The 23,218-nt window shown below is 36.8% G+C and overlaps 2 protein-coding genes across 4 annotated transcripts in view; both read right to left on the reverse strand.

Moving 5' to 3' along the window:
• AGFG1 (ArfGAP with FG repeats 1) overlaps positions 1 to 14,068 on the reverse strand; it is a 36,957-nt gene extending 22,889 nt beyond the window's left edge. For all 3 annotated transcript variants that reach the window (XM_083363704.1, XM_083363703.1, XM_083363702.1), the window contains exons 1-5: positions 13,263 to 14,068; positions 8,635 to 8,728; positions 7,541 to 7,656; positions 6,155 to 6,317; positions 4,890 to 5,043 (exon numbers count right to left, since the gene is read on the reverse strand). In XM_083363704.1, the coding sequence (XP_083219830.1) occupies positions 4,890 to 5,043; positions 6,155 to 6,317; positions 7,541 to 7,656; positions 8,635 to 8,728; positions 13,263 to 13,429 (694 nt within the window). In that variant the 5' untranslated portion in view covers positions 13,430 to 14,068. The remainder of the gene's footprint in view (positions 1 to 4,889; positions 5,044 to 6,154; positions 6,318 to 7,540; positions 7,657 to 8,634; positions 8,729 to 13,262) is intronic.
• Positions 14,069 to 16,725: 2,657 nt separating this feature from the next.
• MRPL44 (mitochondrial ribosomal protein L44) lies at positions 16,726 to 23,175 on the reverse strand (the record flags this gene model as incomplete). Its single annotated transcript, XM_083363361.1, has 4 exons — positions 16,726 to 17,021; positions 18,374 to 18,552; positions 20,250 to 20,718; positions 23,009 to 23,175. 4 exons carry the CDS (start codon positions 23,173 to 23,175, stop codon positions 16,850 to 16,852), a joined length of 987 nt encoding a protein of 328 aa, XP_083219487.1. The 3' UTR covers positions 16,726 to 16,849.
• Positions 23,176 to 23,218: the final 43 nt, after the last annotated feature.

Raw genomic sequence — 23,218 nt, forward strand, 5'->3', positions numbered from 1 at the left:
ACAATCTGGGACCTCATTTTACTGACTTCAGAAGGATGGAAGGCTGAGCCAACCTTGAGCCCTGTTAGGATTGAACTCCAGGCTGTGTGCAGAGTTAGCCTGCAATACTGCATTCTAACCACTGCACCACTAGGACTTATATTTTATATATACATATACGTGTGTGTGTGTGTGTGTGTGTTTTAAATGTTTGTTAAGCATTCAGAATACACGGGACAAATCTTATTTCCTGTTTCAGCCTAGCCCAAGGCCATCTACAGGCAGCAGCGGCAGCTCATATTTGTGTAAATTTTTTTGGGTTGCTAACAAAGAATAAAGGGAGACCAATATGATCATTTCAAACTTATTTGTTCTCATCAGTCAGCCATACCCTTCTGAGATTCGAACCTGGGCCAACTGCGTCTTAAGCAGTTGTTTTAACGCCTAGGCCACAGGCTCAGGCTCTCTCTCTCTGTGTTAGCTGAGAAGCAAGGAAGATATGTGTTAAATGTTTCTTAAGCATTCAGAATACACTTGCTTAGTCCCAGACACGGGACAAATCTTATTTCCTGTTTCAGCCTAGCCCAAGGCCATCTACAGGCAGTAGCCACAGCAGTGGCAGCTCATATTTGTGTAAATTTTTTTTGGGTTGCTAACAAAGAATAAAGGGAGACCAATATGATCATTTCAAACTTATTTGTTCTCATCAGTCAGATGGCTCACTGATGAGAACAAATAAGTTTGAAATGATCATATTGGTCTCCCTTTATTCTTTGTTAGCAACCCAAAAAAATTTACACACACACACACACACACACACACACACGTGTGTGTGTGTGTGTGTGTGTGTGTAGTATAGGGATTACAGGGTCATAAAAAGAGTTTATAGTTCAGAATTATGTGTGAGATCCAAGCCACATATTTTAGCTGAGGCAATTTGATTTGAAGTATATATGATTTATATCTTTGTTACGATTTGAAGTATACTATGATAGAGATGTGAGAATAAATGGTTTTACAGATATAACTGCCACTTCCAAAATCTCTTTCTATTGGTCATGTTAGCCTGTGCCCTTAGGAGTTGTAGTTTAGCAAAGGAGGACATGGTTTCCCTCCTGAGCTCTGTCTTGTCTTATCACTGTCAGGGAGGTAATAGAAAACTATCTCTTCGTGTTTTTATGACTTTTATTTTAATTTTTCTCTAAAAAGTAATTTTATAATTTAAAAACCTTTTGGCAAAATCCAAAGCAGTGTGCAAGTATTGCAATTCCCCATGTATATGTCCAAAAGCATTAAAAATGAGAAATTCTATAATACTTCTTCCCAAGATGCATGAAACTGACAAACCACTAGAATTTACATATTCTTGAGCTTACCAAGCATAATTCTACTGATTTCTGAGAATTTATTGTTTTAATAACCAATATAAAACATTAAAGGCATATGACAATAAAGCAAACCATGTATATAATTGTATGAAGAAAGTAATGTTTTTAAAGAGGTAAATCATTTTCAAATTTGGGAACACTGCATAAATAAATATTACTTATGACTACAATAAATTTACCTTTAATATATCACATAATGAAATAAATGAAAACCAAAATGCTTTCTTAATAAAGATATATTACAATCATTTACATAAGTAAATGTTTATATAAACTTGAGTGTTTACTGGATTGTTCAATCTAGATGAAAAACAGCCTCTCATTACTGAACAGTTACTGTCAGCTAATTACTATATAGTATCTAAGAGTATAAGTATGTAATGTAGTGTATTGTATTAACATATTGCTTTAATTGTAAAAATGAGATTGTTAATGTAACATTTAAAAATTAAAATATAAGCAGATTAATAGCTTTAAAAATTAAAACATAAAACACATTAATAAGTATCTACCATCAAAAACAGTGCTAAAAACCCATCATATTAACCTATCAACCACATGTCTGAATAAAAACAGATGCCAATGGAAAGATTAATGAGAGGAAACCAAGTTTTGGTACTCTTTGCAGGGGCTTTCAAATTCTAGCAGCAGCCTCTAAAAAGTCTTTTTTACATTTCCATCAAACTACTTTTCATAGTTACAGGTTATCAGAATATAGGAATAAGGCAGTCTCCGCTTAACAACCCTAATTGGGATCTGCAACTCAGCCACTAAGCAAAGCAGAGCTAAGACCATAGAACAGTCACAGTTTGACTTAGAGACCACTTGATTTAATGACAAAAGCTGCTGGTGCCAACTATGATCACTATGTAAGTGCTAGCTGTACTGTTAACTCCTCATCGCCAAAGTAAAGATCTGCCTTCCAGAACTCTTGTAAGTGTTAGGAATATTATGTTTATTACATTTTTATCCTTTTTAAATATATAACTCAAGGCTGACCTTCATGTGCACTAGAATATAATTACCAGAATTTCTATACAGCAACAGATTTAGAAAAACTATTTTACATAATAGTACAGAAAAGTTAAAACGTTTAAGCAAAATGAAACTAATAAACAGCATGCACAGAATATTCATTTATGTGTTAATTTGGTTAATCTAATTTATATAACTATCCATCTCATAGAACAGTTTACAAGTTAAAACAATCAATTACCTAATAATTATAATAATTATAATAATAATTATAACTATTAACTATTAACTACAAAAATGACTTAGATCGGTTTGCAAACTATAGATAAACATCTTTTTCCTCTAATTTTTTTAAAGGTATAATGGTACCAATCAGGTAACAGATTCCCTGTGAATGGGGGAAATGGAAGAGAGGATTTACAAGGGTCCAGTACCACCAACAGAAAATTATCCATATCTTCAAGGTTAACTTGCACATTAAAATGCTTTAAGAAAAGAATAGGAGTGTCAGGACCCACCCCAAACCACGTCTTAGGAAGACAAAAACTCTTGGAGTCAGGATTTTAGTCCAAAAGAAATCTTTACTATGACGTGCTCGGTTGTAGGAAATGAGACAGGGCTTAATATTTCCACGATGTAAACCCTTATAAAGAGTTCCCGGTTTAACCCCCCTTAATCCCCATTTGGTCAGTCCCCCCCCATCCTTCCTCTCGTATCATCCATCTCGTGGGAAAGAGGAAGTTAGGACCCTTTTGTTTATTGCTGACAAAACCCAGATGCTAACCCCCCCTTTTGTTTTCCCAGTTCAAAAGGCTTCTCCTTTCCTTTGAAATGCCTATTGCCGGTTCAATACACATCTATCCTCTTCTCTTCGGGAGATGACAGAATCCATGGGATATGTTTGAAACATTCCATTTATGAATATGATATAAATGGATTCTGACAAGGAGGGTGCTTAAAAGCCGACATTATTTTATTTATCTCCATAGCTGAATAGCTCCAACTTAAAAAAGGGGGGGGGGAAATCTTCTCCTGCCATTCAAGCACTTGTGAGATTCAGACATCAGAACTCTGTGCTGAAAATGCTTTTTAAAAAGCATGTTGTGAGTCCTCCCACCCATTCCAACACACACAGAAACATACAAGGAAATGCTTTATTCCAGTCCTACAGATGATTTAAAGAATATCAGTCAGTATCAAAAAAAGAAAAATAAGCATTTGACATGCTGAATATTAAGTTTTTTTGACAGCTCTGGCATCAGATCTTTTATAGAACATGAGCTCTTCCTCAGTTATTTTAAAAGAAATATATGCCTATACATGAGTCATATAAAGCTACAGAGTACAAATCATGAGAGTTCTCCCATTATTGTTTATTGCTTTTTCCCCCATTGCATTCTTGGTTAATATTGTTAATATCCTCAAATATATTAAATGTGTGACTACTATTACGACTATTAGGGTTCTATCCTTCCCAACTGCTTCCCTTTAATTATGAGTAATCTAGATCAATAAAAGACAATCATCAAACTGATTTAAAGAGGAGTCCCAATCTTCCTTTTACCAATAATCAAAGGACAGAATGACCCTTGGCATTTGTCCTGGCTAGCTACTAGTTCTTGAAGACAGAAAGACCTTTACCAGAAGCATGTCATAGATAGAGGAGAGCTTGTTTCTTGGAACTTGTATGACCTTGTGAGTTAGTAACTCTTAATATCTAACAAGCACTTCTGTATTGCTCATTTTATAGACTGAAAATTTCGTACCTCAATACAGACGCAGCTTCTTGGCCATATTAATTCTGCATTTGTAATTATTTCTGATTGTAATTTTGCCCAACATAAAATTGGCAGGAAACTGATTGCTGGTAAAGTAAAACTAATAAACTACTTCCTTATTAAACTGCATGATTGTATTTCTATCTACTAGGTTTAATCTTCTAATAACCTTGTTTAGCAGTCTTAATTTTAACCTATTAGAATAGTCCATTATTTTCATTATTTCTATAGATAACACTGAATATTTTCATATTATATTAATTACATAATAGCATATAGGTATTGTTTTATAGATTAACTGTAATACATTACCATATGTAGTTTTAATAATTTTAATCATAAATTATTCACAATTTGTCCATTTTGTTCCTATGATAATTATGCACTGTACATTTTATCTTTTAGCTATTTTGCTTAAATTTTGTATACTTAAGATTATTATATCTAGGAGGATTCATAATCTCATAATTTTAAATGTTGTTTTATTTGGCCTCGACCGAAACAAATTTGACTATCTCTTCTTCTTTCTCAAATCGTTGCCAATATTACAGAAACCAGCAAATTTGGTTTTCATGGCTTTGTTTCCTATTTTATTTTTAGGTTTCTCTCTCTCTCTCCTCTCTCTCTCTCTCTCTCTCTCTCTCTCTCTCTCTCTCTCTCTCTCTCTCTCTCTCTCTCTCTCACACACACACACACACACACACACACAAAGTATGAGCTCAATCTCAGTATTTATCATGATCAAACCCAAGATAGTAAATAAAATTACCTGTATGACTGTTGAAGTGTGCAAAATTAGCAAAATTTGCAGTAGCTGTGGTGTGTGGAGCAGGAGCAGCAAATATGTCTGAACCAAGATCACTGAGAAGATCAAACTGTTTCTTTTCTTGTGACTGCCCTTGAGACCGAATTGTAACAGGAGACTATAAACAAATTGCAGTGGGTTAAACAAGCATGAGTGGAGTAACTAGAGCAAACCAGAGTATCATTCCTAATATAGAAAATATCAGTTTTATAAATGAACTTACTTTTCATCCAGATGAAACAATTTAATTTCTACATTGTAATATGCTATAGATCTGGCACTTCATCAGTAGACTAATACAAAATAGCATGAAAAATTCAAACACACGTGTGAGACACACAATATAATTCACTCCCGGACTCTAATTAAGGAAACAGAAATGTGTGAAAAAATTGAGATCAAAGACTAGGAAGTTGAGAAAATATGTGACAACCTCCAGGTCGAATATCCAAATAAAGTCCAGGATTTCTTTCATTTCTGAAAATCTTACAGGTTTATTGAATACATGACATGTCTAGATTAAGGAAAACTAACTCTAAAATCCCAAGACATCTAACCAAAGCATATAACAATGACATTCCCAGCCAAATCTCCCAGATGTCCACGCAGTTCATGTAAACACATTCTTATTGTTTTGAGAACTATCTTCTTCACAGCAGTCAGAAAGTCCTTGAAAAGTTTCTGTACATCTTTTTCTCAATAAACATCTGCAGAACTGGAGAGGTTTTGTTTCTCCAACTAACCCATACAAAGCTCGTATCCTCTCCCTTACTCTAATGACAAGATGAAAACAATAAGGCACATAGCTGCCAGGTTTTCAGTCTTGAAAAAATGTCAGTACTATAGAAGCTTAGATATTGGGAGAATGCAAGGTAGATCTCCTAAAACTACAAGGAGCAACTTTTATGTAAAAACACAACAAAATATAGGTGGACAAAAAGACACCCCCCCCCCGAAGGAACAGATTATTGAAGGATGAAGAAGTAGAGAAAATATGAGTGATATTGCCATTATGGAAAACTCAAGTTTGTTCTATTAACATTTTCAATAGAAAGATAAAGTAGAATTGGATTGAATTGTTGAGGAGATAGATTTCCTGAAAGCCATCAGGGCAAAATTAAATGATACAGAACAGCTACATAGTATAAACTGAAAATATGGGTCTGAAGAAAGATTTTAAACAATAATTAGTAATGGGTTCACACACTTTTTAAAAATACATTACTTACTTGGGTAGGTGTGTCTTTATTTAAGTGCAGTGCTGGTGCAGACTCTCCCAAGAGAGATTTAAGTGGTTTAACTTCTGGAGTACTGCTTGTACTACTAGCAGAAGATCCAGATATAGATGCATGGACAGAAGCCACAACTTTTGCTTGTTCTGGAGGAACATACCTAAAATGCCAAATTAAAACATTTGTATTTACCACAGCATTCCCAAATCCATCATTAATAAAGGATGATGCAACAATCCTATTCTAGGCTTTCAAGAGCTGGAATTAACAATACGGCTTAAGCAATTATAAACCGACTTTGATATAATAGCTGTAATGTAAGAAAAACAGTAAGATCAAAGATTTAAAAGATTAAACTGGCAAATAATTTAAATGCACTGAATAATTATTAAGATGTAACTGGTTTAAACAAATCACAAATGTACAAGGTAAATAGTGAACGTAAATAGTTAATATAATCTAACTGGTTGAAGTTCAACTTCTACAACTGGAACCATGTGTATTTATTTGTAATACCTAATAAGATATACTATTACAAGCTGAGCAAAATACATTATTGTACAAAGCTGAAAAAATAGGTATTAGCAACAAGTATCAGCCTAAAAAATACTAGAAAATTTTCAGCCTGTTAAAAATAGCCCTAAGAATTGCTTCAGCCAAGAGTTCTACTATTTTACTATACCAATAACTGTTTAAAGAAAAAAAACACATATTGTGAATATTTGTAAAGCATAAATGCAAATACACACTCCCTTTAAATGTTAAGTCAAAAATATTTACCTAATTTTATTTTTTGTGTTAAATCTCCTTAAAGCAGAAGCAATCAAATAAGACATGATGGGGGGTGGGGGCGTTAGTTAATTTATAAAAACAAAACAAAGCCTTTCTGGCCTAAGCCTGAGAAAACTCCACCATAATAATTAATGAGTGGGGGTTATTAAGAGGTAATCTGGGGAAACAGCACCAGAAAATTAATTCAACTGGACACTGTCATGTTCTGGAGAATGAACAATAATTAGGTCAAGAAATGAATAAAAGTCAAACATTGGATTTGGTCAATTAGTTTAATATTTAGTACTTTTGCTCACAATGCCTTTTAACCTTAGGGGAAAAAAGGCAAGCTAATTGGTGATTACTAGTAGAAAGTAGTAATAGTAGTACTTACAGTTGTAAAAATTAGTAGGGGTACTATAATATGCACGACAAAGGAGATTCAATGATTTTTAATTTGACTTTGGTAAGAAATTTTCCAGTAATACCCCAACAAGGTAAGTATTGATACAAATAAAACAAGTATATGTTTAGGCATTCCACTGGAAATAGGAAATGTTCTATATGTTATAAAAAGTTTTATAATATTATTATAGTAACATTTGTACCAACCATCTTTTTTTCTCATATTTTTCTTGTAGAAATTCTTTGACTTTTTGAGGATCCCGGAAGTCTGGAATTGCTGATGATCTATCATCAAATAATCCTAGCCAAATCTGTTTGCATACCTTTTCAAAGAGAAACAATATTAAATTAAATGTACTTCCATCTGATCACTTAATGCAGGGGTCCCCCACCTGTGGGGCATGGCCCGGTACCACGCCATGGCCACCTGTCCAGAGGAATGGCTGGCGAGTGTGCACACTCCCCACTTGCACCGTCCCACAGGCACTAGCAACCCTGTTTCCGCATGCGCAGAGGCGCTGGTGCCAGCGCTGTTGCAGGTGCACATGGCCCATTTGTGTATGCACGTGGGCACTAGCACCACCGCCATGCGTGTGCCCATTTGTGCATGTGCATGCAAGGGCGTGCACACCCCTTTCCCTGCTCCTCCCTTTCCCTCCAGGATGCCAAATATTCACATTTGCTAAAAGATAACTCTGATCAAATTAAAAAATAATGGTTGATTCAAAGTTCCAGATTTATTAGTCATTTCTTACCATTATTTTTAGTTAATATAACTATGTAACTTAAGCTAGTTATGACTAAGCTTCTTGGAATTCATGTAATTGGGATATCTTGCTAATGTGTAGAAAAAGGCTTTAAATTCAGTCTTACACATTCTGATAATTTTAAGATGATTAAGCAATTTCTTGTTTTCTATATCCCATAAAACATAGCCATAAACGCTTCAGCAGCACTGTGTTGCAATATTAACAGGAATAGACATCTCAGGAAATACCACCCATATTTCTAGGAAGTTCCACCCATGCTGAAAAATTCATTCCAACAGCATGCTGAATAATAAAGAGGGCAGAGAAAAAGCTGAAATGCACCAATGAAACTTAAACAAATGATTCACACTACATGGGTTATTTAGAGTTCAACTTCAGCTCACAAGTACCAGTGTACTTACAGTACATACAACCCAAGAAATTTTCATGTTCTTATTTCAGAACTTGTCTTATCTTTTTGACTAATATAATACACTCATTAAAATTGTATTCTCCATCAATTTACTTATGTATTCCATACTGAATACTTACTTCATTCCCATGCTTCTGAAGAAATTCTATTTCTTGCTGTGTGAATGTGGTCATTGAAATGGACTTCACTCTGTGAGGTGGATTTAAACCTCTCCTATAAAATATTTTTTAAAAAAGTGATTGTAGAAATTTTTCAAAAGTTAAAAGAACTTTTAACTACAGTTTAATGTTACTAGTGATAAAAATAGTATTACAGTTAATAACTCATACAGGGAGTGCAGAATTATTAGGCAAATGAGTATTTTGACCACATCATCCTCTTTATGCATGTTGTCTTACTCCAAGCTGTATAGGTTCGAAAGCCTACTACCAATTAAGCATATTAGGTGATGTGCATCTCTGTAATGAGAAGGGGTGTGGTCTAATGACATCAACACCCTGTATCAGGTGTGCATAATTATTAGGCAACTTCCTTTCCTTTGGCAAAATGGGTCAAAAGAAGGACTTGACAGGCTCAGAAAAGTCAAAAATAGTGAGATATCTTGCAGAGGGATGCAGCACTCTTAAAATTGCAAAGCTTCTGAAGCGTGATCATCGAACAATCAAGCGTTTCATTCAAAATAGTCAACAGGGTCGCAAGAAGCGTGTGGAGAAGCCAAGGCGCAAAATAACTGCCCATGAACTGAGAAAAGTCAAGCGTGCAGCTGCCAAGATGCCACTTGCCACCAGTTTGGCCATATTTCAGAGCTGCAACATCACTGGAGTGCCCAAAAGCACAAGGTGTGCAATACTCAGAGACATGGCCAAGGTAAGAAAGGCTGAAAGACGACCACCACTGAACAAGACACACAAGCTGAAACGTCAAGACTGGGCCAAGAAATATCTCAAGACTGATTTTTCTAAGGTTTTATGGACTGATAAAATGAGAGTGAGTCTTGATGGGCCAGATGGATGGGCCTGTGGCTGGATTGGTAAAGGGCAGAGAGCTCCAGTCCGACTCAGACGCCAGCAAGGTGGAGGTGGAGTACTGGTTTGGGCTGGTATCATCAAAGATGAGCTTGTGGGGCCTTTTCGGGTTGAGGATGGAGTCAAGCTCAACTCCCAGTCCTACTGCCAGTTTCTGGAAGACACCTTCTTCAAGCAGTGGTACAGGAAGAAGTCTGCATCCTTCAAGAAAAACATGATTTTCATGCAGGACAATGCTCCATCACACGCGTCCAAGTACTCCACAGCGTGGCTGGCAAGAAAGGGTATAAAAGAAGGAAATCTAATGACATGGCCTCCTTGTTCACCTGATCTGAACCCCATTGAGAACCTGTGGTCCATCATCAAATGTGAGATTTACAAGGAGGGAAAACAGTACACCTCTCTGAACAGTGTCTGGGAGGCTGTGGTTGCTGCTGCATGCAATGTTGATGGTGAACAGATCAAAACACTGACAGAATCCATGGATGGCAGGCTTTTGAGTGTCCTTGCAAAGAAAGGTGGCTATATTGGTCACTGATTTGTTTTTGTTATGTTTTTGAATGTCAGAAATGTATATTTGTGAATGTTGAGATGTTATATTGGTTTCACTGGTAAAAATAAATAATTGAAATGGGTATATATTTGTTTTTTGTTAAGTTGCCTAATAATTATGCACAGTAATAGTCACCTGCACACACAGATATCCCCCTAAAATAGCTATAACTAAAAACAAACTAAAAACTACTTCCAAAAATATTCAGCTTTGATATTAATGAGTTTTTTGGGTTCATTGAGAACATGGTTGTTGTTCAATAATAAAATTAATCCTCAAAAATACAACTTGCCTAATAATTCTGCACTCCCTGTAAGAGGTATAACAAATATAAAAGTTTCTTAATTTTGAAATAAGTTTTGATTCAAATATTGTAGAAAAATTGGGCCTAATATTTCTAAATGAATTAACAGTTCTCAGAACTTGGCTACAGCTATCAATTAAAATGTTAGTTCAGAAACCACTAATTAGCTCTTTTAAGATATTTGCTTTTTTACAAATATAAGCATAATACAGGTTTTTAGAATTCCTATGGAATTCTTTTAGTCTGCTTTCTTAAAAAGAGTTTATTTGAACTTTTCTTCTAAAGTGTTCATCTGTTAAATTTTGACTAATGGTATGGGATCAGAGACATAAAAATGCCAGAGAACTCAAAATTCAGTTAGATTATGGAGAAACCCAACATTAAATTTTGGTAGAAATACTATGAATTTTACTATCTTGCAATATATATTACAAATTCTAGAAATGTCAAAAACTAATAAATTTATTTCATTTAATTGTGAGTGACATAACCTTCACTAAGACATTATGAACTTGTGTTTGAAAATGATTTTGGTATATATAGCACACAGACAACTATTAAAAAGTATTCTAGAAATATAAAGGTTCTAGAAACAAATGTCTTAATTCTCTACATGTAGATACTACATGTCAGAGAATGAGGTGGCTGGATGGAGTCACTGAAGCAGTAGGCGTGAGCTTAAATGGACTCCAGAAGATGGTAGAGGACAGGAAGGCCTGGAGGAACGTTGTCCATAGGGTCGTGATGGGTCGGACACGACTGTGCAGCTAACAACAAGATACTACATGTACATAGCATTACAATATTCTGCTTAACATAGCTTGAGGATTCCAATCAGGAAGCTCATGCCTTCCCCCAAATATTGTGATTTCAATAAAGAAATTTGAGAATGGGTCAGCTTTATGTGGTGCCTTCATTCTCTCCTGACATCTCTCAACTCTAAAACACCCACCACTACCACTATTAATGATGCTGGCTGAAGATATTGGGAATTTTAATCATTATTTTTAATAGAATCTGACAAGGGAAGATGAATCTCAATTATGAAACTCATAAACAAATATCACAGTAGGACAGCACATGCAAACTGAGGATCTACCACTAAGAGAAACACCACCATTATATAAAATTAATATATTGTACTGGGAGGTATTCGTGACTTCATGGCAGCAGTAGTTTAACTATGTTCGTTTGAATTGGTAAAGGATTGCTTGTAAAATTCAATTCAGAATTAATTAGTGGGATTCTTAACAGCTTAACTATTGCTAATTAAAAATTATCAATTGTTGTACTAAATTTTTCTAAATTTTAGCTTTGCTTTAACAGATAATCCACTATTATTCTATCATTTCATAATACCAACTTCACAAAATTGATTACTTTTTCAATGCAAAATAAAGCATATTGTTCACTTTGAAAAATTCATAAATTTGAAATCACAATTCTCCCATTTTTCCCCATATATAAACAATTTTATATAAACAAGATTCTGATCAATTTACACCAGTACAGATAATAAATCTTCATCTAAACCTGGAACATAATTATTCTGTGTTTTGGTGTAACTTTGGTAAATAATGTCATAGATGATCAAACTAAATCTGTCTATTGTAACATGATATATTGAAAAAAAAAGTAAAAGTACTGAAGATTACATATACTGGACAGCTATCTAAATTTCACAGACTATGAAAACTAATTCATATTCTTTCAAAATTATGTGCACGGTTTGGCAATTATGTAGATCATGTGATAAAAATATATTAACCTCTCAAATTTAGAGATTAACAAAAGCTTTAAACTGTTTCCTGGAATAAGCCCTTAAAGTAACCCTTAATATGTTTAATTAATTATTGTTTTTACTTCCTCAAAATATGTTCTGTTAGATCACGGGTGTCAAACTTGTTGCATCATGTGACGTGTTGTCACATATCACAACTTTTTTTGCATTGCCTGAGCTGGGGTGGGCGCGGCCTCCACAGGATGCAACCCGTTTGCATCATGTGCAGTTTGATACCCCTGTTAGATATTTAAAAAGGCATAAGCAAGTTATTACATTTTGAAAATGCATTCAACAAGTTTCTCTGCTTCCATTTTATATATCTTTAGAATGTAACTGATTCTTCCCCATCAGAAAATTAGCACATTAACTTCACATACTTGCCTCCGTAAATACCATTCATTTTGCATTGCTATAATCCATAGTTTATTACATACACTAGGAACAAACTCTCATTTTAAGCAGTGCTACGTACACTTGTGGAACATGGCCACATTAGGTTATTTCCCAACCTCTAATCCTGTACTTTTCTCTGGTAATTTCACTTTATCAGCTTTTTGCTTTCTGGTGGTCTCTCCAGTAGGCCGTGTCTTTCAAACTGCCTACAATATCAGGCAAATTCCTACTGGTGACCAAAGTAACCGTCCAAAATCCTCAATCTCATACATTTCTTTCTGCAGATACTGTAATTGCCTTACTTCTCTTCCCGCCACCACTTAATATTTCGGGGAGAGGGGAAAAAATCCCCACTTCCACTTTTGTTGCGCTCTTCACGCAGGCCGAAGTCCTCTATCCCAGGGGTCTTCAAACTTGGCCCTTTTATGACTTGTGGACTTCAACTCCCAGAATTCCTCAGCCAGACAGGCTGGCTGAGGAATTCTGGGAGTTGAAGTCCACAAGTCACAAAAGGGCCAAGTTTGAAGACCCCTGCTCTATCCCAACAGAGGGGGGGAGGGTTCCTCACAAAACCCCTTCCCCGCCTAACCGGGCTTTCTCCCTCCTCCTCTCTTGCGCTCGCTGCCTACTCAGAACGCTCGACCGTTTCCTCCCGCCAAGCGGTCGGCCCTTTCTTCTCCTCAACTCACAGGATGCCGGAGCAGGAAGTACAAACGAAGCTGCCCACCGTCATGTCGGTATAGGTGGGGCCGCGCTGGTCGCAGTCGAAGCACTTGCGGTTGGGCGGGAGGCTGCTCATCTCCCTCAGCAGCTTCAGGTGCTTCTCCTCCTGCTTCCGCTTGGCGCTCGCCGCCATGGTCTCCGCCGGGGGCGGGTGGGGAGCCGATCCCCGGTCGGCTCGAGAACGAAGAGGAAGGCGGCAGAGGAGAGGCAGGCACCGTCCCGTTCGAGCGGCGGCGGCGAGGGGGTGGGGTCAGCCAACAGAAGAGCGAGAGTCGCTCCCACTCGCACAGCCCAACGGGAGAACAGAAGAGGCGAGGGGGAAGAGGAGGAGCAGCAGGGAGCGGCGAACTCGAGCCGGGCCCGGGGCGGCTGAATGACGAGCCCAGGCGGAACCTGCCCTTCACTTCTTCCAGAAACGAGGAGAGGAGCGCCGCGGACGCTCTGACATAAGGCGAAAAGCGCCCCCTTCCGCCCGGGAGGATTCCCCGTGCCGTCTCTTTTCCTCTCGGGAGCCGGTTACCTGGCGTGACCCTGCAAATCAGGGGAGGGGGCGAGACGCAAGCTGAAGTTGGGACTTATGACGTAAGGAAAGGGGGTTTAAAAGAAAATGTGCCGGCGAAAGGGGGAAGAATCGGTGTACCGAGCCGGGCCGATGAACTGAGGGTCCAAAGTCCGTGACGAACACCGTGTGTTCCAAGAACACACGAAGAACTTCCTGAATTTGAATTAACCTGCAATCGCGTGATCTCAATGAATGGGATTAAAGGGTCATTCTGGCACTACTTGTAGTCCTTGTGTTTTTTTCCCGACAAATAATTTTCAGGAGCCTGAGGCTCTTGTACGTGGAGGCATCTGTGTCACTTTGATTTGTCATAGCTGATGAGCTCCGACAGTGAGATTTCTAAAACTCGACCTGTCGCTGGATGAGCCTCTGAATCCCTGCTGCTCCACTCGACTTCCCTCTAATCCGTTAGCGAATATTGTGACATGCTTCTTTCGAAGTACAGAAAGCAAGTATTGCTCTACAAACCAAGAAGACTTGCAGAACAACCCCTGCTTAAAAAATCCAGGGGGGAAAAAGTGGCCTTCCCAATTTTGCTTGTGTCCTCCTGAGATATTTTACCTTTATCCCTATTTTTATGATTTACTATACTACTACATGAATCCAATGTGTAATTTATCCAGTGAACAATGCTTCAGCAATTTATTAATCAAATTTAGACACTGCCCATCTGATTTTGAGTGATTTACAATTATAAAAAAAACATGGAAATGCCATAAAGTGACTTTGCACAATCTGCTAAGCAACTAGTACTATTGCTTGGATTTATATTAACGTCTCAGGGGCCAGCAATTTGCAGAAGCAGTGAGATTGCAGGCCAATAGATATAATTATTTTTATGACCATTATTGCTTGGTTGGATTGTGGCTCATAGACACAACTTTATTTTGGCTGTACTGCCACTTCAATTTTTTCCCCATACTTTGTTAACCTAAAATTAAACTGTAATGTAGTGGGTCCGACGCAAGGAAGAGACGCCAGCCGGAGTACGGGTTCAGCTCTTTATTGGGGGGGAGGGTTTCTGTACTGGCAAACAAGGGCTACCTGGCCTCCTTATATACCCGGCCAGGTAGGTAGCTAGCCAAAGGGGTTGGCCCTAGGTTTCCGCCGAAGCTAGGTTTCCCGCCAAACCGTCCAGGCCAACGCCCCCTAGTGGCCGCTGTTATGCAGGTGACCTGCACCTGGATACATAACAACAACTCTTAGTTTTAACTTCTGGTTTCTGCAAAAGCAAAGTTGTATTTTATATATTCTCAAGTAAACATCTGGATCTGGAGGATGAGTTGTATATATGTTGCTGATTAAATAGCAGTTGAAACATCCTTTGAATTCCTTCCTAGTTAGACCATTTTATCTGATATTATTAAACTAGCTAGCTGGTTTCATTTTTGTTTTACTATGTATTAAAATCCTTTAAACATACAAGTAGTCTTTCACAGGCAAAGCTCTGTTTTATCACTATGTCCTGATTCTTTCCAAACATGTAATGATTGTAAATTGTCCAGCCTCATTCTCAATGTGCTGGGGCTTTAAGTTTCAGAATTATAAGCAATGTGTACAGCAAGGAATATTGTATGTTTTATCATACAAAGTATATATCCAGAACATCAAATAATTACTTTCTAAATTGCTTGAAATACAATATTCTTATCTCTGTAAATATATTCATAGTCTAATATGTGTGAATTTCTATTAAATCTCATTTTCAGTATGTGAATATGTATACGTAGCATGTCTCAGGAGAACTTAGAAAGTCATATTTCCTTCCAGCAGAGTTCCCATATCTTGACAAAGAGCAGGTGTAGTAGTCATTAGGCTGGTAACAGCACAGCATCTATCTTTTTGTCCCTCAGTCCCATCTAATTGGTATGAGATTATTCTATAGCTAATAGATGTTGATGTCAGCATTCAGGTCCAGTTTAAGGAGGAAATTCAAGAGGTTTGAAGACTCCATATGGATTCCATTGTAATAAAAACTGAAATAGAAATATATTCAAACATAGGTGAATGTTTTTAAAGCCGTATCAGTGATCTTCTTTGGTTCTAAATATGTGTGGGGGTGTCTTTGAATGCATAATTGGAAGATGTGATATTGTACAATCACTGTTTGTTCTAGTGAGATTACACATGAGAAATTCCTAGTAGATGCTCCTTGCAAATGTATTTAACAGATTAAAAACTTTGATGGAAATTAGATGAATATTGCAAATTACTGAGACACAAATACATGAAGTTGAACCTGGGTAAAGAAACATACCCAGCCACAAATGCAATTTGGTGATCATAAAGATGGTACAAATTTAATTTTAGCTCTCCATCAAGAAGTGAAATATATAATCTGTGCTGTTACATCAGCCATAAAGTAATATGCAGTGCATATTGTGCTGCCACCATGTGGTTGTTTTGGAAACTACATTTATGTTAATTTGTTCAGCCAACCCCTCCCATTTGTGACGTACTTCCTCCTTCTTCTTAACCCTGAATGTTCTATCACTTCCTGCCACCATCTCACATGCGGTGGTCTCTACATGCAGTCTCATGGTAGGACCATTACTGTCTTTTGACCTTGAAATACCGTCCATTCATCCTCTACTACATCTTGTTTGCTGTAATCTTCTCTACATGCAAATAAAGGTTATTCTGGATGATAAAAAGGTAATTTCATGAGTTCTGCTATCTGGCAAAGGCTGTTAGCAGTGATAGTATCCACTTATACAGGCCAGGCACAGGGGTCTCAGCAAGGAGATACATCATTAAACAACAGCCAGAGTCAGAATATAATCCCTTTCTTTGGGTCGCCATTGCAAATATTCACAGTAGAAGGAATGAAGAATTGCTTTCCACAACAATACAATGAATGTGGCTATCTTATGAATTGTTTGATAGATCACTTTTATTCAAAGCATTCTAATTTAGATAAATGTAATGGAAGAGAAAGAAAAAAGTTCTTTTTGAAATACAGTATTGTTGCAAATGACCTGATTTTTTTGCCTAACTACTGCTAATAGCTTTTTCAGCTTTCTTCTCGCATTTCAAAGAAGGGTAATGCCAGGGTTGTCTGTTCTCGGTGAATCCATAAAGTTTCCGCAAGGCCACACGAGCAGCCTCTTCTTCAGCAGCTAATACTGTTTCACCAGTTCCTTCAGCTAGAAGCTTCTTATCACTGAAAAGAGAAGAAATACTTTCATTGTCTATGATTATGCAACTGATCAATCAGCTTAGGCAACATACAGTCTATTTATCTAATAACTAAGAACAAGGCTTAGTAGAGGGTACACAGCCTCTTTGTAAATCAAACACTGAAAAACTGGTAGCTCAAATAGATCCCTGAGTATAAAATTATCTCATCAAGCATGACATAATACCGTGAAAAACAATTTTAGTCTATTATTTGATCTTTGTATAAACTGATTTTGAAACCATTGTTCTGCATTTCCGTTTTAAAAAATCTATCTGCTACTTTTATTATTAGATTGTTCTGTAGTGATTGTATGCAATATATTGAAATGAAAATTAATAAAAGATGAAATATTAGATCCTGATTTTGCTCCTAGAAAGCAATTAAAAATATTAAGAAAGATAGTCTGGATTTTACAGGGAAAGGACAAAAATCAGTAAATTAATTAATCCCTACATTTCCTGATATCAACTGGTATCAATATATTTTGTACCACTACCAACAATTCTAAGCAATTAACTCCTTTGAATTAATGTGTGTACATGTTGTACAATCAAGAATTACAAAAAAAGAAAAGCGATTGTCGAGATCTGAATTGGTAAAATTACTTCACCATTCAGGGCAAAAAAGATCAAGAATAATCCATGAATAGTAGTAATAGCAGTATGAAAAAGGCAAGACTGAGATAAAAAAAACAAGACAAAGACTTCTTTAAAGGCTCAAAACCCATAAAAGTAGCTCAAAAGGAATTTTAGTGAACTTAACAAGGACAAGTTATGACACTATTATTTCTGAACCCACACTGCAAAGTCATCACTCTTGAAATAGACTGAAGAATGCCAGAAACATGTCTCTTCCTGTCAGAAAGCACTCTTATCTTATAGGGATATAAGCTGGAAATGGGACAATGATTAGAACTTACTCTTTAGAGAATAGAAACCAACAAAAATACTGTACATAATTCTTTACAAGCTATAATATGCACTGCAAATAACAGAATATGAAAGGCTAGTTTAGATTTTATTATCACTTATGTGAAGTGGAAGTGTAATTCTAAGCCCTGCAGGCTCAACATGCTAAGGCAATCTGAATTCAGCACGTATATCAGTGGCCAACCAGTTCTTCTCCTGACATTATTCTATTACACTTGGTGCTTAGATGCATTCTGCTCCCCAACAATGGACACTAACTAAACTGCTTTATGCCTGTTTTATTTTCTACATGAAATTCCATTCAAACATGGCGACTCTGACTGACGAGTTACATATAACTGGTAAGACAGGTGTCCACCTTCAGTACATAGTAACAAGTCTGAATCAGCCTGAAATCTTACTAACCAATATAACCCAACAAAGAACAAGGGCAAAGCAGTGGTAGCTCCTGACTGCCTGGTTAGCCTTGGTTCTGGAGCAGTTATATTCCTCTTGGCCAATTCTTCCAGCAGCAAGCCCATGGGGTTTACAATCTTCCACATCTCAAATAGTTCCTTTCCTATCAACTGTGGGATGAAGAAGTCCTGTAAACAAATATTAAAAAGATAATATTATTTTATTTATATGAAATCAAACAGAATACTGTACCTGAGTTATTTTAAAATAATAGCAATAATCATTGTTTGAGATACATAATACAGGTAGTCCTTGATTTACAATCATTCATTTAACATCTGTTCAAAGTTATAACAGCACTGAAAAGAGTGACTTACAACTGGTCCTTGCACTTACAACCATCACAGCATTCCCAATTATATGATTAAAATTTTAGTATTTGGAAACTGACATGTATTTATGATGGTTGCAGCATCCAAGGATCATGTGATGGCCATCTGCACCCTTCCCAGCCAACCTCTGATAAGCATAGTCAATGGAAGAAGCCTGTGTTTGTTTAATGACTACATGAATAACTTAAGAACGGCAGTGACTCACTTAACAACCATGGCAAAAAAGTCATAAAATTAGATCAACTCATTTAACAACCACCTTGCTTAGTAACAGAAATTCTGATCCCAATTGTCATAATTTGAGAACTACCTATATTTCTTTGAAATCAAACAGAACTCTTATTAACCAGGGCAATGGTTCCCAACCTGTGGTCCGTAGGCCCCTGGGGGGGGGGGTCACAGTATTATCAAAGGGGGTCCATGAAGGCTTGAAGAAATGTTACGGTTTAAATCTTGAGTCTTGGGGATTTATGGTTTGTGGCCACAAAAGGGATTTAAAGGGAATCCATAGTGAAAAAAATGTTGAGAACCATTGCACTAAGGAGTATTTTTTGTAATGCTTAGTTAATACTGCATTACAGTATAACACTTTAAATAGACTATGTCTCTCAAAAATTTAGATAAATTTATATTAACATATCAAGGGAAAAAGTATTTATAGATTAATAGGGTGGAAGTAGACACACTGCAAAATAGCTTAGGATACAAGGAAAGCCATACCATCATGTTTAATTTTCACAAAATAATCAGAATTAACTGAAATTAACCATCTAAGGAAGTCTATAGGGTATATCAAATATCAACTTTCTGAAATCATCTTCCATAAAGTTAACTTCCCTGAAGGATAGTTACATAAAATAGCATTTCTCACCTTAGCACTAACCACCACCAGATATTTGTGCTTACGTTATTTATTCTATAGAGAGGTAAGGGCGTTGTTGGTCTAAAATAAATGTTTCCACATTCATTTTAACATTCCATGCTATCATCAGGCAAATAAAGAAATACTAGACTAAAATTCTGGCAGTATAGCTGGATCTATCCATGTAATTTTCCAGTTATTTTTCTCAGTCTTTAACATCATTTTGCATATTTTTTCTTAATTCTCTTAATGTGTTCTGCTAATCTAATTTGCAAATTTGTGTCAGAATACAGCACCCATGCAAATCTTTTGTTAAAAAAAAGTCTGCATCACCAATTTCAAATGTCTAGTTGCCAAAATTTGGTAGTGTGATAGTATATGAAATGCTTTGTTTTCTTAATGGTACAGCCTGTACCCTTTTGACAGCCTGTCTCTGCTTAAAGTCTATTAACTACTTAAAACAATTTCATCTCAATCTCATTAAATAAAATCACAAAGGCAATTGAAAATTAATCTATTAATACCTGAACAATATATTTTCTTACATATTTTCCTAGCTCTGTAATTTAGTATGGATACAAAGAACTTTTTTTTGCTAGCCATAACATTACATTCTGTAATAATAACTTACTCTGATAAAGATCTCTGTTCTTTGAGAGCTGTTACCTTGAAGCAAAGCTCCTATTACAGCAAAAAGAGTCTGCTGCAGCACCTTAGGTGGCACAGGAAATTCTGCACAAAGCGTCAAGTCTTGCAAAGATAGGTTTGTAGCAATGTAAGATACTATTTCTTCACTGGTGAGATAGTTAACAAGAGCTTCAATGCCAGCTGGCGGCATTTTTGGAAAGGCTTCTTCAAAGCACTGTGTGAGATAAGAGTGCGTAAAGGAAGCTCCCTGTAAAGAAAGTTCCTGATTGTCCTTGAGATTAAGAGCAAGGTCTACTTTTTGTAGTCCAAGTTCTTGGCGTTTAGATTCTTCATTTTTTATATAGCAGGGGCTAACAAATGCAGTTTTGAGTTGGTCCAGTGGGAATGTCTCGTGTATCCGGTGGCCAAAAGCTTCTATTTCTGCATGGTAATCCCAGTTAGGCTTCTCAGACCTGCATAAAAGGAGAGCAGAAATAGAGAAACAAATATATAAAAAAACAGCCTATTCAAGACAGATTTCATGGTGAGACTAAGGCTATCAAGTATCTTATTCCTACTACTCTTAAAAACCAGTATTGGATTTCTAGATGTATATATTCAGTTCGAAAATCTTCATTATGGAAATCAAAGACGTTGTGGAAAAAATAATTTCAGAGCCCCAAGTTGATTATTATGAGCAAACACATTTCAAGAATAGAAACTTCTATATATTTAATTTGTTTAAGTCATGTATTGTACACAGAAGGATTATAAAAGAACTTGCAGGTATGAAACATGGAAATATGTTCAGTTAGTAGACTAAGTCAGAATCAAAGCAAACCACACTACAATTTACCATAGCTGAACTCAGAAGCTAAAGAGTATCAGTCCTGATTAGAAGATGAATGGAGATTGGAGGATGGTAAATTGCTTTGATATACGTGGGATGATGTGATGGCCTCAAAGTAAAAAAGGGTTTTTTGGGGGGAGGGGGTAAATTAGCCTCAGTATCATTTATGCATTGAAAGGCTTCATGCTTGATTATAATATCTGCTGTGAGACTATGAATATAAAAGGCAAGAAATATTAACTAATGGAGGAGATTGTTGAGTATTCTTGAAGTTGTTTTTGATGTGTAGTGGTGGAAGAATCTGCAGTGACAAGACCTAGCAAAACCTGAAAGAAAAAGATTTGCTGAGTGAACTGGCTGGTGGAAAAGATTATTGTTTATAGACAACAGACATAACAGATGTCAGTGAGAAGAGCTGACATAAGTGGTAGAATCCAAGAAACTGAGTCAAAAGTTATTTTTCCCTCTGCCTATTCTCCTCCTTAGTTTCTGTCCCTTTTTTCACCTTCTGACTGGATACCACATGGGAATTTCTGGGCTGAAGGATAGACTAGGAATGAACAAATAAATATATAAAAACCTGGAACTATAAAATAGCAATAGCAGACTTATATACCACTTCACAATGCTTTACAGTTCTAAGTGGTTTACAGAGTCAGGATATTACCCCCAACAACCTGGGTCCTCGGCAGGATGGAAGACTGAGTCAACCATAAGTTGGTGAGAATCAAACTGACAGCAGAAGTAGCCTGCAGTATTGCACTCTAACCACTGCGCCACCATGATTATTAAAGTGGTATTAATAACAGTCAAAAACATGCACCTACAGTATTTTAGGATACTTCTTATACAATGGAGAACATCTAATCTCAGGAATCTGTGATTGACACAAATAAGTCTCCATCGGGTCAAAAAATCGTTGCCTGATGAATTTGTATCAGGTAATTCTGGATGAAAATGTACTTTGTACATACAAAAATAACATATATGAAATGGCATACAGTGAACATACTACAAAAATTCTTTTTAATAGAGCAGCAATGAATAAGCAGATGATCATAATTTGTTCAAGTTTGTGTGGGAAAAAGTCCTTATTGTTTATTAATAAATATTTGACTCTGGGCAAGGAAATACTTAGTTCAGCTTTACGTAACATAAACACAATAAAGTTTGTTCTATTAGAATTACAATCTAATGAAGTATACTAAAAATCTGAGTGTTGGGGGCAGTGAAGGTACGTGTATCTAACTTGGAAGTCAGTCCTCCTTTACAGTAAAATTTTTCCAGCAGAGACTGGTGCATACCCTGAGAGCGGCAGGAACAATTTAGCACATCATACATGGTCATTTTTAATATTTGCTTAATTATTGCAAACAATTTCTGAATAGGACATTGGTACTATGTGTTAGGGAGGTTATGAATTGACAATTACATTACCTTCCTCTATCGTTTGTGTATCATAATCCTCATTCAAAATGATGTAGAAATTACTGAAGAGTGAAGATCATTCAAAAAGAACTGAAATCATCTTCAAGCACTTGCTCAAAGATGGGTTTTACTTTGTGTTTAATCTCGTTATTTAGATTAAAAAATAGTTAAATAGTCAGGAAGAACACCCTTTTCCACTTTTTTTGAAAAACGATGCCGCGCTAAACCACAGCCATCCTCAACTGCATAAGTATTTGCTTGTATGCCCATAAACCCAGTGGCCTTTTAAGCTTGAAAACTTTAAGATGAGTGGCATTCAGTTCCCAGATTTCCCCAGCCAGAGTTGAACCCAGAGCAGAGCTGGAACTTCTTCAGACCTTGAGACCCCAAATGCTGCCCAAAGCTTGCGTGTTGCAAAGAGAAGCGCTCCCCTCGCGCCAAACCTGCATCATCCCGTGAGCCTCTCCCGCCTGAGAACCTCTTACCGGCGCCTGGGGGGCTCAAGCAAACGCTGCTGCTCCAGGTAAGCTTGGAGCCAGAGCTTTTTGTTTCGGCGCGGCTGAGAATGAAGTAAAGCGGCTCCATTCGCCGCCACGAACAGTCGCTGAGAAGTCTGGAGAAGCAGCGGGCGTAAGAGCATCGACGCCATCATACCCGGGGAACCTTGATTTAGCGCCGGCTGGAAACTCGTGCCA

The sequence above is a fragment of the Vipera ursinii genome (genome assembly GCF_947247035.1).
Source record: "Vipera ursinii genome assembly, chromosome: 5".
In the NCBI taxonomy this organism is placed as follows: domain Eukaryota; kingdom Metazoa; phylum Chordata; class Lepidosauria; order Squamata; family Viperidae; genus Vipera; species Vipera ursinii.